We start from the raw sequence: 15,904 nt of genomic DNA on the forward strand, positions 1-15,904 counted from the left end.
CACAAATATATATATATATATATTTACACACACAAACACACACACACAGACAAACAAGCACAGTAGGTACTGTATAAAATACATATGTACATACATTTTATTCTTGTATCCTGAAACATTTCCAATGTGTATTGGTTTCTGCAGTTTATCAGGTCACTACATTCAACTTTTATATATATATATATATATATATATTGCACAAATTATGAAACTTGCACTAGATTGATATTTGTATTTTATTATTGACAGTTTATAAATACAATATTTTCTACAAACCCATAAGATCTACTTACTCACAAAAATATTAAATAATTTACCTAGTGTTACCAATGTATAAATCTACGCTGAATAAATAAATAAAATAAATGGCTATATATGTAATTTATATGGTTCTGGTTTTTTTTTCTTCTAAATATACTTCAAATATATTGCACCTCTGTTTAATGCAGTTTCACAAACTCCACCATTACAGTCCAGGATATAAGGACCTAATTAGTATATCAGTTCATTTGATTTAACCATCTGTGCTCAAGCATGGATATTCTTGAAACCTGGACTGTAACGGGAAACAATGCTTTCATTTACTCTAATATATCTGGCTTATAGTGCCAAAAACTTTTTTTAAGAGAACGCACAAATGACAAAAGGCAAATATATTATAGACTGTAACACACAACATATGCAAAAAATATATATTTTAAGTACATTGGTGTGTACTTTATATTTAGTTATGTGATAAATATAATTTCAGCAGCTGCTGTGGTTTTTGTATTTAATGAGATAAAAAGGGCTGTGTGACACTGTAACGGTTCATGAATAAGTATGTGATTGGTTGGCTACATAACCACCTTGTCACATGCTACTGACACCTGAGACATCCTACTTCCCATATTTATACCTCCGTAACTGACACATTACAGTTGTGTACATTAACCCCTGTTATTTTGGACCTGACTTTTATAATATTAATTACTAAAAATTCCCACACCCTGTTTATAACTAATATGTTACATAGGGCCGGATGTATCAAGGTGGAGAGTGATAAACAACCAGCCACCTGCTCCTACCTGTCATTTTTCAAACCAAGCCTGTAGCATGACAGTTAAGAGCTGATTGGCTGGTTGTTTATCATTGTCCATTTTATCACTTTTTAAAGCTTGATACATCTGGCCCATAGACTGTGAGATTGCGCTGCGCTCACTCTGTGACATCACCATCCAATCACACACTTCCCTTCTACATAGACTCTGTGTCAGCACTCATTCGGTGACATCACCAATCACACACTAACCTGCTGCCTAGATTGTGTGACCGTGCTCAGTCTGTGACATCACCAGCTACTCACACACTAACCTGCTACATAGACTGGTGTGTGGGGGGCACACACTACTGCTATTGGTCACTGACAGGAGGAAGCTGAGTGCAGAGCAGGTAGAAAGTAACCTGTGTTCTATTGCTATGCTTTATAGGGTGTGGATTATTAGATAGACAGTCAATAGTTTGACCACCATTGGTCGACAGTCAAAAGGTCAACAAGCAACACATCGATGTGGTCAAAAGGTCGACACAGGCAAAAGCTCGACAATAAAGGGGTCGACTCATGAAAAGGTGGACATGAGTTTTTCTCGATGGTGTCAATATTGACATCTGTTGACACGGACCCCCATTTAGTGTACTGCATAATCTTGCATTGCTCACCATGCTTCGGGCCTATTGCCTCACTTCACCTCATCGTTCTCAGTTGTGGTCCATGTGAATAATAAAGTATGAAAAAGTCCAAAAACTGAAAAAGACTCGAAAAAGGTCGAAACATGAAAAGGTTTTACTGCATGTCGACCTTTTGCTTGTGTTTACTTTGTCTGACATTAACACACACACACACATATATCAGGAGATATCCCATAACTATTAATTGACAAATAAGCCATTTAGGGTTTGCTATAAGAGATCTATCTACCACTGTATTCTGTTCCCGTGAGCGTAGAACCATCATCCCTAATACACTGTGCCTATTTACCTCCCCTACCCCTATTCTTCACTGGCTGTGTATATAGCTAATCTCTGCCTCTAAGGGGGAAATAAGTCTCTTCCTACAGTCCCCGAGGGACCATTGTGGAGGCGTTTCCATATTTTGTTATCACTCTGTGAATGGGGAAGGCAGATAATGCAGGAATGACCATTCAGGGCAGGTGACCTTACTCCCAATCCTGTGACCTCTCAGCTTGTACTGAGAAATAGGGACACCTTTTTAAACCCACACAGATCTGAATGAATAAAGACCTCAATGAAAGAGGACACGGGACGTACACAGGGCGACATGAATGGCCTTTCTGTCCGCGGACTATGAACAGTTTGTTTTGATTGTTGTCCCCCTCCTCTTCTTCTTCCTTGCAACCCTCATCCTTAAAGAAACCACAGTCCCATTCCTGTCCATGGATCCTCCAGCCCCACACAATGGTACTTGGGGGGGGGGGCTGTAATGGCAGAAAGGGGGCTGTTATTTTTTTCTAAAATCAACAATACCAGCCGATGTCCTTTGATAGGATTACTTTATCAATCCCTTGACGAATCAATATTTCCATGAAAAAGGTATTTTTAGCGACTGAGCTAGGGACCATTGGATTGCACAGAACTGATCCAACACCATCGTAGAGTTGTGGGCATGTAACGATGTGGAGAAGGTCTGAACGCCGGTTTGTGAGCGGCGTGGGTGTAAGTGCCAATATCAGCGCTAGATCTAGAACGTCACACCTGCCTGATTATCCAGGTCTTAAGCTGGGGACACAGCAGACCATCTAGTGTTGGAACCCGGGGGCGAGCCGGAATCCGTGCACATACACTTGCCGACGGCGGTAGAGTGGGAGCGAATGTGGGGGCCATGATGCATTCGCTAGCAATGTCTGGTAGTAAGTGTGCCTCATCAGTGTCATAGTGCCTAATCGTGCGATTTCGCAGACCGGGGCAATTACCGATTGGTATCAATACGTACAGCACGTAGTGCGCATGTACTAGGCCGTCCTTCGATAAAATCCTGATACTTTTTTTTAGCGCTGTCAACTCGATTGACAGGAAGCACATGCCAATCATCCAGAAATAAAACCAATCACACGACCGCATCCCTAATATTTTAAAATTGATCAACATGATAATATCGCTAGATCTAAGATCGATAATCTGCTTCCTATGATTACATTCCCTCTTATTTCAGCTGTAACCGTCTTTTCCCTTGCTGTCTGGAATAATTGATATGCGTATTTAGAAGCCATGGAGTAAGTCCCAGCTGCAATGTGGGAATACGTATATCAGCCATTCCCACAGTATTTTACCAGAATAAAAATAAGGAGTGGGATTTAATCTGCGGATGATCATTTTATAACCCCTGGATGACTTCATGGTGAGCAGGACACTTATTAGTGTCACACAAAGACTGCTAATAGGCAGATATTATTCTCATCTGTCACGGTATATCTGCTTATCTGTGTAGGAAGTAAGCTCGGTACTTGTTTCCTAGAACGGCCACAATCGTGAGTGATCGTGGCTCTTAATTAAGGGACACGATCCTCACGATGTGGCCGATTTTTTACACTTTTTTGACTTTGATTGACAGAAATCGGGTCAATCGGTCGGTCGCGACCAATTAAAATCGGCCGCGATGCGACCGACCGATTGACCCGATTTTTCCATAGACTTCAATGTTAAAAAATCTTTTAACATTGAAATCGGGAGGATCTTGTCGGTCTTGTGCCATTATAATGGCACAAGATGAGATGGACTTGATTAAGTCCATCTCACATAGGGAAAAATGATAAAAAAGGTGAAATGGGCCAATATGACCCATTTTACATTTTTTATGTGCCCGCCATGACCCCACGATAGACGTCAACCCGAAGCGTGGCGAGCGCAGCGAGCCCGCGAGGGGCGGCGGTGCGCGTCCTCCGACCTTTTCATTCCCCTACTATCCACTAGGGCGTGGAGTGAGAATAGAATAGTGTGGCGAGCGCAGCGAGCCACCGAGCCCGAAGCGTGGCGAGCGCAGCGAGCCCCGCGAGGGGACGCGTATACCGGTGAAGTTATACGCGTCCCCTCGCGGGGCTCGCTGCGCTCGCCACGCTTCGGGCTCGGTGGCTCGCTGCGCTCGCCACACTATTCTATTCTCACTCCACGCCCTAGTGGATAGTAGGGGAATGAAAAGGTCGGAGGACGCGCACCGCCGCCCCTCGCGGGCTCGCTGCGCTCGCCACGCTTCGGGTTGACGTCTATCGTGGGGTCTAGCCCACTTAGTAACATTTGGGGGGGCAATTAAAAATAATCTGGTGAAAAAAATAAAAAAATCGGGTGAAAAATCGGTCGGTCGGATCGGTCGCATCGTATGCGACCAAATCGCATGCGATGCGATCGATCCGATTTTTTATCTTACGACCACAACGATCTAAATCGTTGTGGCCGTGCTAGGAAACAAGTACCGTAAGCTCTTAGGGGGGCAAATACCCCAACCCTTGTACCGCTCTCATCTCTTCCTGTCAGCTGGGCAGATAGATGGAGATGTGTGCTGTGAGGAGCCATTTTGAATGGGACACTCTTTACAGACATTAAAATGCATTAATACACAGGGGAAGAAGGAAAAATACTCATTATATCGTTTTGCACCCTCGAAAGGTGTTGGGATTTAATTAGACCTCAAATTTTCACACGAGTCAAAAAAACACTAAATTAAAAATGGCGGCAGTCTAAGTGATTTCCTGTGACACAAAAATGGTATTTACAATGCATCTCATTACACCTGCAGAGTGTATACCATATATATATATATATATATATATATATATATATATATATATATATATATATATATATATATACACACACACATATATATATATATATATATATATATATATATACACACACACACACACACACACACACACACACACACATATACACACACACACAAACACATATATACATACACACACACTATAAATATATATATGCATATATATATAAATATATATAAACACACACACACACACACACACATACATACACATATACATACAGATACTAGAAGTTGGAGGAGATGCACTGATCATACCCTCTCTGGTACTTACCTTTATTGTACATTGGAAATTGTATCCAAGTGTGAAACACCTCGAAATTGGACCCTATCGATATATATCGTTTATTTTAAAGATATTCCACATCTAGGATTGACATCTCTTATATATTTATCCAGATCTGTCACTCATCCCCTGTGTGTATAACGCTGGGTGGGGTTACAACAGTGATTGACAGCATTATACACACATAGTTTCTGCCTTAGGACACCCCCCCCCACCCAGCGTTCTACACAACCCCCCCCCCCAGGGATAGGATAGACCAGCGTTATACACATCCCACCTCCTTTGAAAACACCGCCCGCCCACAGCCAGGGCTACAACACACGCGTACATACACACACACATATATACATCAGGGTTGCCGACTTTTTAATGCTCCTCTCCGGGAGAAGCCCGGAGAGACTTTTCTTACCCGACCGGGGGGGCGGGGCTTGACGGTGACGTCATTAAGCCCCGCCCCCACGACGGGATATAGTAGAAATGACTGATATCAATGGAGGGGGCGGGGCTAAAATGACGCGATTGTGCCATTTTAGCTCCGCCCCCTCCTCTGAGACCCGCGGATTGCGGCATTTACATGCAGCGATTCGGGGGGTTCAGGGGGGTCCCCCAGATTCCGGGAGGGTTGCCCACCCTTCCGGGGGACCGGGAGGGGGACCCGATTTTCGGGAGACTCCCGGGAATTCCGGGAGGGTCGGCAACCCTGATATACATACACACACACACATATACATACATACACACATATATATACATACATACACACACACACACACACACACATATATATACATACACCCTGTACCTGTTAGCTGCTTGCACAGGGGTATGAGATTTGGTCGACCACATTTAGGTAGACTTGCATTGGGTTGACCACTGAAGGTCAACACCTGAAAAAGGTTTATCTAGCTAAGGTTGATGGGCTTGGAAAGTCGACACAAGCGTTAGGTCAACAACGGAAGGTCGGAAGTCAAAAAGGTCGACATGAGTTTTTCACATTTTTTTTTTGTCCCAAATGTCAACACAGTCAACATGGACACCGTCAAATTGTACCAGGTCTCCTCCCATGGCTCGCTGCGCTCGGCACACCATAGCGGATGGTAGGGTATGAAATACCGCCTGTCAGCATGTCGGCTTAAAAAAAACGTGAAAAACTCATGTCAACCTTTTGACTGTCAAACTTCCCATCGTCGACATAATGCTTTTGTTGACCTTCCAATCCTGTCGACCTAAGCCCTGTCAACTTTCAATGGTCAACCTAGTGACCGTATCCCCTTGCACAGGAGGGGAAATCCATAATGAATGACAATGTCTAGGTCGACAATGACAAAAGGTTGACGCCTACAATGGCTTGCTGGGTACAGACGGTCTAATGCGAGCGGACGCATTTACACTAATTAGGGGTTCACGGGCTCAGGTGTAAACATGGACAAAAAAAGGTGAAAAACTCATGTCAACATTTTTCTGTGTCGACCTTTTCCATGACAACCTTTTGCTTGTGTGAAACTTTTGCAAATATTAACCTTGTGACTGACTACATAATAAATCGACCTAAGGGCTGTTGACATAGACATTGTCTAAATTCTGTTCGTGTTGTTGTTCTGGATTAGATTGACAGCTGGGACTGTACATATTGCAGAGTTCTATCACGATCACTTTATGTGACACCCCGCCCACTTTACCATAAGCCCCGCCCTTACAGAGGACTGGAGATCGGTAGCGTGGAGGATGTTTATCAAATCTTGGAGAGAGATAAATAATGCACACGTCATAGAACAGCACTGCTCCATTATTATTACTGGGAAATAAAAGTGTGTGCTGAAGGGGAAGAAAATAGTAGTGAAAGCCGGAAATCCTGTGTTCCATACTGTGGATGTGATGACAGGGACGCAGGAGGGCAGGATGGGGTCAGGCAGTTTCAGAACTGATGATGAGCTACAGGTTGCATAAGCCTAGTATTCTGTGCTAGAAAGCAATGGTCAGGGCTGCTTAACAACAATTGTTTAATTACAGCTCCATCTAGTGGCCAGGTAACGTTTTGCACAACAAAGTACACAATTCTATATACACACAGGCCAGCTTTTAGTAGCTACTATACAGTATAGGCCCGCAGATGTCAATCATGGGACACATTCTTCTCATCAGTTCCCCACCCCCATCATGGCAAAATGTAGTGAATCCCAACTAAAGGATAAGCAGGGGGACAGTATTTTAATCTTAGCCTTACCGCTTCCATATATGTCTACAACCTGCCCATTTCACTAGCAAGTGGACAAGATGCAGGAGATCTACCCACGCTTACTGGGGTGCAGGGGGCTACCCAGACAATTGTGAGAATCCTTTTAATGGGGAGTAGGCAAGCACATGATGGGGACCCTGCTCCTCCCTCTATATACCTCTGTGGCTTCCTGCTGCCTCCATTCCCCTCCTCACATCATGTCACTGCCCCTGTCACATTGAGCCCTGTCCTCACATCACTCATCTCCTGATATACTCTGTGCTGCTGGGGGTCCTTCTACTATATTACTCTGTCTGTGGCTTCCTGCTGCCTCCATTCCCCTCCTCACATCATGTCACTGCCCCTGTCACATGCAGCCCTGTCCTCACTGACATATCACTCATCTCCTGATATACTCTGTGCTGCTGGGGACCCTGCTCCTCCCACTGTATAACTCTCAGTCTGTGGCTTCCTGCTGCCTCCATTCCCCTCTTCACATCATGTCACTGCCCCTGTCACATTCAGCCCTGTCCTCACTAACACATCACTCATCTCCTGATATACTCTGTGCTGCGGGGACCCTGCACTTCCCACTATATAACTCTCAATCTGTGGCTTCCCCTCCTCACATCATGTCACTGCCCCTGTCACATGCAGCCCTGCCCTCACTGACACATCACTCATCTCTTGATATACTCTGTGCTGCTGGGGACCCTGCTCCTCCCACTATATAACTCTCAGTCTGTGGCTTCCTGCTGCCTCCATTCTCCTCCTCACATCATGTCACTGCCCCTGTCACATGCAGCCCTGTCCACACTGACACATCACTCATCTCCTGATATACTCTGTGCTGCTGGGGACCCTGCTCCTCCCACTATATAACGCTCAGTCTGTGGCTTCCTGCTACCCCCATTCCCCTCCTCACATCATGCCACTGCCCCTGTCACATGCAGCCCTGTCCTCACTGACACATCATACATCTCCTGATATACTCTGCTGCTGGGGACCCTGCTTTTTCCACTATATAACTCAATGCCCCTGTCACATACAGCCCTCTCCCCAAGGCTTAGTACATAATCCCCAGCTAGGTCACATAACACAGATAAGCGGCAGATGAGTATTGATCACAATTCAGTGTCCTGTTCCTACAAGCAGCAGAGACCAGTTATTAATAATGGTTTATTCCTGTAAGAAAGCATGCAGCTGTATACAGATATACACAGCGACTGATATAAAACCAATACATAAAATAGAGTTTGTACAATACACAGCTACTGTATGAGATATAGCCTCACAGCTTCTGTTGACCTAACAGGTATCAGGTTAGTGTCGGACTGGGTGGGTGACATCATCCTGGGACCTCATTATGTCACCTTATAATGTCTACAGCACGATCCGGCAAGGCACCTGGTCTCTGCTATATGCTCAGTGCTATGCGCTCATGATCACACACGTTCTCTTACTCTGTGATCCCTACACTGGGGATTCAGAGAGTATCCAGTCCAAGGGTTGACAATGTCTAGATAAATCATCACTAGGTCTACCACTCTTAGTCCACAGTGACTAGGTCGACACCTAAGAATTGTCGACATACCCTAGGTATAACTATATCCGCGGCATCCAAAACCGACTAGTGTGTACCCAGCCAATGAGATTATTGCCATATGTAAGGCCTTTGTTGGAAGCGCTCACTGTATGGTCAACAAAAGGAGATTTTTATTTCACCATCTCCTTGGTTTACACCGTGCAAGTGAGGAGCTCAGGTCTGATAGCAATACAAGATAATACTAATAACCTAGATCACATTGTAGTGAACAAAAGCGTGACGTTTAATCAGTCCACACTAATGCTGTGGTGCCATCGGGATGTCAGCGACAAATACCGATGCCGGCTTCCTGCTTAGCGGCCAGAACACCGAGAATTACAATATAATGTGAGGTGCTCATTATATTTACGGGTAAAGACTGTGTGTATTGTGCATTTGTTAGTTTGTATCCTATAAAATGCCCCAAGCTACTTTTTTTGTTTTTGTTACAAAACTCCCCCAAAATAAAGAAAAGTTGAAAACACAAACAAAAAATCCCAACAAAAACAGCAAGTTACACATTTTACGTTAAGGGATGAAAGTGCCGGGGTTGTTAATAATATATATATAAATGTGACTAAAATTAGGATTAACCTACTATGCTTTTAAACTGGGACGCTCGTGGATTACACGGATTCTGAGGCGAATTACAACCAGGGGACAGGCAGGTTTGTAGACAGCCAGCCCCAGAACCTGTGTAATTCATGGGCATCCCGGTTTTAAAGGGACTGTAGAGGAAATGTAGATAAAATCCACTCGGACTCTGACGACACCATCTGGTAAAGGCCGCCGCACCGGGAAACATGGTGGGGCTGCAAAATGCAGACAACGTGTCTTCTCGCCCCGGACGGGCATCGACCTTGGTCAGCTCCCAGGCGGAGTTGGCACCGGAGGCCAAGATGGAAAGTGACAGCAGGTACAGGTTGATGCGGCTTCCAATGAAGGACATCTTGATGCCCATCGTCGATAAGTCTCTAGGTGGTTACAGGCCACGGGTCATTATAACATAACCGCCCCCTTTGTGTTATGCTTGTGTCTGCTGATCCGGAACCTCCGTGTACACAGCAGCGTGCTCCCCTTCCTCCGGTACCTAGGGAGAAGAATGGAGGCAGAAAGCTGATCACCTAGAACAGTGGATCTCAACTTCGGTCCTCAAGGACCCCCAACAGTTCACGTTTTCCAGGTCTCCACACAGAATCACAGGTGAAGTAATTAGCTCCACCTGTGATCTTTTAAAATGTGTCAGTGAATAATGAGTGCACCTGCCGGGTGACCTGGAAAATGTGCACTGTTGGGGGCCCTTGATCAAGATTGAGAACTACTGACCTAGAACAAGTCATGGGCTATAGCAGTGGTTCCCAAACTTTTTAGAATCACGGCTCCCTATAATTTTTGTTGAGGCCAAAAATTTTTTATGGAGTCATTTAGAAAAAATATTAAGTGAAGTAAATTGTGTTTATGTCATCCTTAGGGTCAGTTATGTGGGCTTGCTTCGCTCACCACAGATTTATATTCCCCCTCTAGGTATACGTGGACCCAGGGCATGATGGGAAAATTGTCAAAACTGAAGGGGATCTAGACACTACCACACAGTTTGGGAACCACTGGGCTATAGTGTTATTACAGAGTACAATCACTAGCTTTCGCCGTTTCGGCTATAAGTTAGGTTTTGCTGCCATCTGCTGGTAGTTCATTGCATTGCAGGCAAAAGTATATGGTACACCACAAATAGCACATGTACAGTACACACTGCAGCCCTGATTGTGAGTCGCCTGTACTGTAATGGGAATGCAATATCCTGCGATGGAAAGTCCCATGCAAATATCTATGCAACAGCTCCAACAGCTATTATTACTGCAGCCACAAGTACCGACACGCTAATGTGATGCAGCAAATTGCATACCCTCCAACATTTTATCCATGGAAACCAGTACAGGGGGCCTGGTCACTGATATAGGTTGCATGGCCACGCCCCCACCTGAGGACGGACATTCATTTTAAGTATGTATGGTACCCCTGAGTGACGCCGACTCTGTCGACAAGACAACACTGGCTGCCCAGCCGGTCGCTCCCCTCACCACCAGGCACTGCTTCGTTGTCCGAGTCCCATGCCCTGAATATGGGAGCGGTGCCGCGCGCTGACGTCATGCGATGCTGGAACACTGGCTGCTGGGTGCAAGGCAACACTGGGAACGCGGGCAGCCACACTGGGATACAATTTCCCCTGCTGGGCCCGATAGCATCCATACATCATAGATGTGCGCACATTGAGTGTTAGGGGTGCACAGGCACCCCCTAATGCTGTGCCCACCCTTACGAACACCTCTGTTGCTAGCAATACCAAAGACTTTAACCAAAGACTTTTGCTTTTTAGAACTGTATTCAATTTAAAGAAGCTCCCATCAATCAATTATGTGTGTTTGCATTGTTAATTGTACTAGAACATTGTCATATCACTACATACCTGTGTCATCCATATATGTTTTTGACATTATTTGCATGTACTGTTACACAGAGTAATTAGAAGATTAAAACTGCAATAGGCAGGATATAATGGTGTGGCTGAGAGACATTTTATATTGTAGAGAGTGCCAATAGATGACGGAAGACATGCCTTATTGGCGGTGATAGACGCGCCCAATAGGTGGAGCTACGCACACCCCTTTGACTGTGCACCCCCTAAAAAAATGCGCTGCGCACGCCTATGCCGTACATCCATCGCAGCCTGAAGCCATCACCTGTGGAGTCGGAGGAGCAGCCGCCGCCGAAGAAAACCGGTACATCAGTACATTTATTTTTTAGCCGGTACAGTCCGGTACTGTACTGGCTAAAACGGTTCAGTTGCAGGGTATGAAATAGGGGAACCAGAGGACACCTACCTCCCAATACACTGAGTCGTCAAAACATTCTGCATCGCCAGGCGAGCCAAAAATGGGTATCCTTATAATAAACCCTGGGGGGCAAGAAGAGGGAGGGTAACTGGTTACTACAGTATACATGAGCATTTACAAATTATATAATCGGCTGATGGTCGTTATGAGCAATTGGTTATACACAAGCAATATCAAATGTATAGGACAGGCCTGGCTAACCTGTGGCCCTTCAGCTGTTGTGAAACTACACATCCCAGCATGCCTTGCCACAGTTTTAACATTCCTTAACAGCAAAACTGTAGCAAGGCATGCTGGGACTTGTGGTTTCACAGCGCCCGATATATTGATGTGATTTTTTACCTGTTCATAACCCCACTATCCACTACGCATGGATTTGTTTTTATATAGTGTGGCGAGTACAGTGTGCCACCGAGCCCGAAGCGTGGTGACACGGATTACTGTGCTCGTCACACTATATAAAATTAACGTAGTGGATAGTGGGGTTATGAACAGGTAAAAAACCGTATCGGATCGCATCAATATATCGGCTGATATCGCATCCGATATATCGGGCACCGTGAAACTAAACAAGTACCTAAACTTTTATTAATAATTTGAATACATTTTTGAGTGAGGTTCTCTGTTGTGTTGTCCCACTCAGACTGTATAGTTTTACGTTGTCCTGTGTATGTAATATTCCTAAGCACTCCTGCCCTCTGCTGCTGACAAGTGAAATTGCAGCCACATCAATGTAGTTAACAACCTTGCCGTTTCTATGGGGCATATTGATCACATCTGTATCTCAGATGCAAATTGGTTGTGACAAAATCGTAATGCAATAACTGAAAACACTGAGTGGTATCCAATTACCAGAGATCATCGATCATGGGTAATTGCTTCAGCCCGGGGCTATCCAATTAGCCCTGAGAAGCCCAATGAGAAGCTGTCCCTGCAAATCTGCTTACCGCAATTCTCTGGGTATTTTTCATGAAAAATATCCTCTGCTTACAACTTACCTGCAGCCAGGACCAGCGGTTGGTGATCCAGGAGGACAGCTGGTCATCTGATCCTTTGCACCGCTGTGACCCTTGCAGCTGTAAATTGAGATGTCAGCTTTGCAACTTCACTTTACTGCCGCGGTGGTCACAGTGTGAGCACAAAGATCAGATGACTATCTGCCCTCACCACATCACCAGGTCCTGGGTGCAGGTAAGTACTTTTCTAACACGACGCAATCAGCCTGTGTGCCTACCAGGCAAGCATAGCTGATCAAAAACAGCATATCTGAGCTTGGCTATCATGCAGAGAAGCCTGTGCAGAAGCCGGGGGAACCGGAGGAAACCTGGATAACGCTATCTCAAGATAACAATTTTATCACAAGGCTCTCCGGTATTTTTTATTAAAAAATTTTTTGTCACTTTGGTTTTCCCATTACAAGTATGAGAAATGTGATCTGGATACTTTAAAAAAAATGAATACGTTAATCCATTACTAAATTTATCAAAACTGCAGCTGCAGCTTCTTGCATGCTGGGGGCCGCCCAGAATGTAATAGCAAATGCATCGCAGAAATATGATCCAATTTCTGGGGTAGACCCTTGCCTGGGCAGCCTACTGCAAAAGCAAGCGCTGCCATTTTCTGTCATGCAGGCACTCCAAACAGCCCCTAAAACCATCCGGACCCTCCTGTTTTTTCTGGACCACAACCTCCAACTGCCACATCATCACCGCCCCCCTCCCCCCACTGCAGAGCAAACTGCGGTCACATACCGAGATACAATTGCATTTTGCAACTTCGGACAGAAACATAAATCTCAACTTTTTAATTCAATTTTTGCCATCTAGTTCCTTTCTCCTTGTATGGCCAATGGGATCCCCCACCTGGCAGATCCCCATGTTCCATGCTTCTGGGCAAAGAGTTATATAGTAATTCACATAGTCAGAATCACATTAGGCCGCTACTGAGAGGTGAGGGACCCAGAAAGGCTTTGCCAATTTAACAAAGTCCCCAGTCTGGTCTTTTGAACACCCATATGGGGCCGCCACGCATAGTGAAGAGCCAAATAGATATATATTCAGGGCCCCGAATATGATGGTGGCATAAGGGTGGACTCAATTCCCTCAGCGGTGCCATAAATTTTAATATACGACTTTATCTAAAGTGTCAAGGTGCTTTAGACACTCTCCAGAAGAACCATACCTTATTTTGGGCACCACAGCGACCTCACTGCTTATAGTGACAGTAGATCCCCAGCTGGTGGCCAAAATTTGTTTATAGCCAACCTCAAACTACACCAAAGCATCGGCACAAATGGACATCACTAAACCGTGCAGGAAACAACATATAGCTGCACACAGATAAACGTTTCCCTCCATATCCTGTTCCAAGAAGACCCCCTTTGTCTTTCGTAACACACTTTGACTGTACTCACCTACAACAGTACCTCCAACCAGGGCAAAACTGAGAGCCACAAGCAATGCCAGGGCCTGATAAACAGCCTGAGTCTTGGCTGTACGAGTCGTGTCAGCAATTAACGGGAAAACGTCACTCATTCTAAGAAGAGAAGAGACAGAGAGGATCAAAAGAAATATATTGGGATTTTCGGTCATCAACAAGTCATTGAAGTTCAATAAACACTTACCCTTCCCCGTATATATCTGCAGTTGCCATTAGGGCCACAATAACTCCGATAAGCGCACCCAAGACACCAGGCATCCCATGCAAGTTGTGTACCCCGCATGTATCCTGAATCTTCAGCTTGGAGTCCAACACGGGCTGTGGGCAATTGGACAGAGCAACAGATGTTGAACAAATGACACAAAGAGTAATAATATCTATATGGTCACAGAAAAGGAAAGGGTCTAAAGGAGGGTGGTGGGGGAGTAATGTTATCTAAATTCAAGCCTATATACGCTTTGTGTTGAGCAATGCAACGTTACCTTATTGGGCTTGGGAAACTAACCGTTATATATTTGTATCCAAGGGTGGAGATGATGCCGGCCAAGGATCCTGCAATCATAGCACCAAAAGGAGTCAACATCATTTCTGCGGCCGTTCCCACCGCAACCCCACCGGCCAGTGCCGCGTTCTGTATGTGAACCTGTGGACAGAAGAAATGACTTACAGTATGTCTGCAGGAGATTGGCCCCATCAAGAGATTTTACCACTGTCATGGAGTATGACAACTTTTCTATGAATTATTGTCAGGCCCCACAGAGCATGGAGACCTGTCCGAGATATTGTCAGGGTTCCATGGAGGATGGAGACCTGCCTGAGATATTGTCAGGGTTCCATGGCAGGTGGACACACCTGTGTATAAGATACGGTCAGTGTGCCAGGGAGGATTGAGACCAGTCTATGTGATATAAACAGGTCTCCATCCTCTGTGGCACACTGACAATATCTCTAACAGGTCTATATCCTCCATGACACCCTGACATTATGTAGAATACAGGAGTCGATCCTCTGTGGCACCCAGACAATATCTCATAGACTGGTCTCCATCCTCCGTGACACCCTGACATTATCTAATAGACAGGTTTCCATTCTCTGTGGCACCCTGACAAGACTGGTCTCCATCCTCTGTGATGCACTGACAATATCTCAGTCTATGAGATATTGTCAGTGTGCCACAGAGGATGGAGGCCAGTCTATGAGATATTGTCAGTGTGCCAGGGAGGATGGAGGCCAGTCTATGAGATATTGTCAGGGTGCGACAGAGGTTGGAGACCTGTTTATGAGATATTGTCAGGGTGTCATGGAGGATGGAGACCAGTCTGAGATATTGTCAGTGTGCCACAGAGGATGGAGAGCAGTCTATGAGATAATGTCAGTTTGCCAGGGAGGATGGAGAGCAGTCTATGAGAGATTGTCAGGGTGCGACAAAGGTTGGAGACCTGTATATGAGATATTGTCAGTGTGCCACAGAGGATGGAGACCAGTCTATGAGATATGGTCAATGTGCCACGGAGTATGGAGACCAGTCTATGAGATATTGTCAGGGTGCGACCGAGGTTGGAGACTTGTTTATGAGATATGGTCAGGGTGCCACAGAGTATGGAGACCAGTCTATGAGATATTGTCAGTGTGCCACAGAGGGTAAATGTTT

At 45.1% G+C, this 15,904-nt stretch overlaps 1 protein-coding gene and 1 long non-coding RNA gene across 3 annotated transcripts in view; one reads left to right on the forward strand and one right to left on the reverse strand.

The window, feature by feature from the left end:
* The first annotated feature begins 1,365 nt into the window (after positions 1-1,365).
* LOC146050458 (uncharacterized) lies at positions 1,366-14,965 on the forward strand. Its single transcript, XR_014466315.1, has 2 exons — positions 1,366-1,431; positions 14,780-14,965. It is a non-coding gene; the product is annotated as an uncharacterized LOC146050458 (long non-coding RNA).
* Positions 8,504-15,904, reverse strand: part of RHBG (Rh family B glycoprotein) — a 34,013-nt gene continuing 26,612 nt past the window's right edge. For both annotated transcript variants that reach the window (XM_083167477.1, XM_083167478.1), the window contains exons 7-11: positions 14,759-14,896; positions 14,438-14,571; positions 14,228-14,349; positions 11,803-11,876; positions 8,504-10,013 (exon numbers count right to left, since the gene is read on the reverse strand). In XM_083167477.1, the coding sequence (XP_083023603.1) occupies positions 9,948-10,013; positions 11,803-11,876; positions 14,228-14,349; positions 14,438-14,571; positions 14,759-14,896 (534 nt within the window). In that variant the 3' untranslated portion in view covers positions 8,504-9,947. The remainder of the gene's footprint in view (positions 10,014-11,802; positions 11,877-14,227; positions 14,350-14,437; positions 14,572-14,758; positions 14,897-15,904) is intronic.

Source organism: Crinia signifera, chromosome 12 (genome assembly GCF_055691185.1).
Source record: "Crinia signifera chromosome 12, ASM5569118v1, whole genome shotgun sequence".
NCBI lineage: Eukaryota > Metazoa > Chordata > Amphibia > Anura > Myobatrachidae > Crinia > Crinia signifera.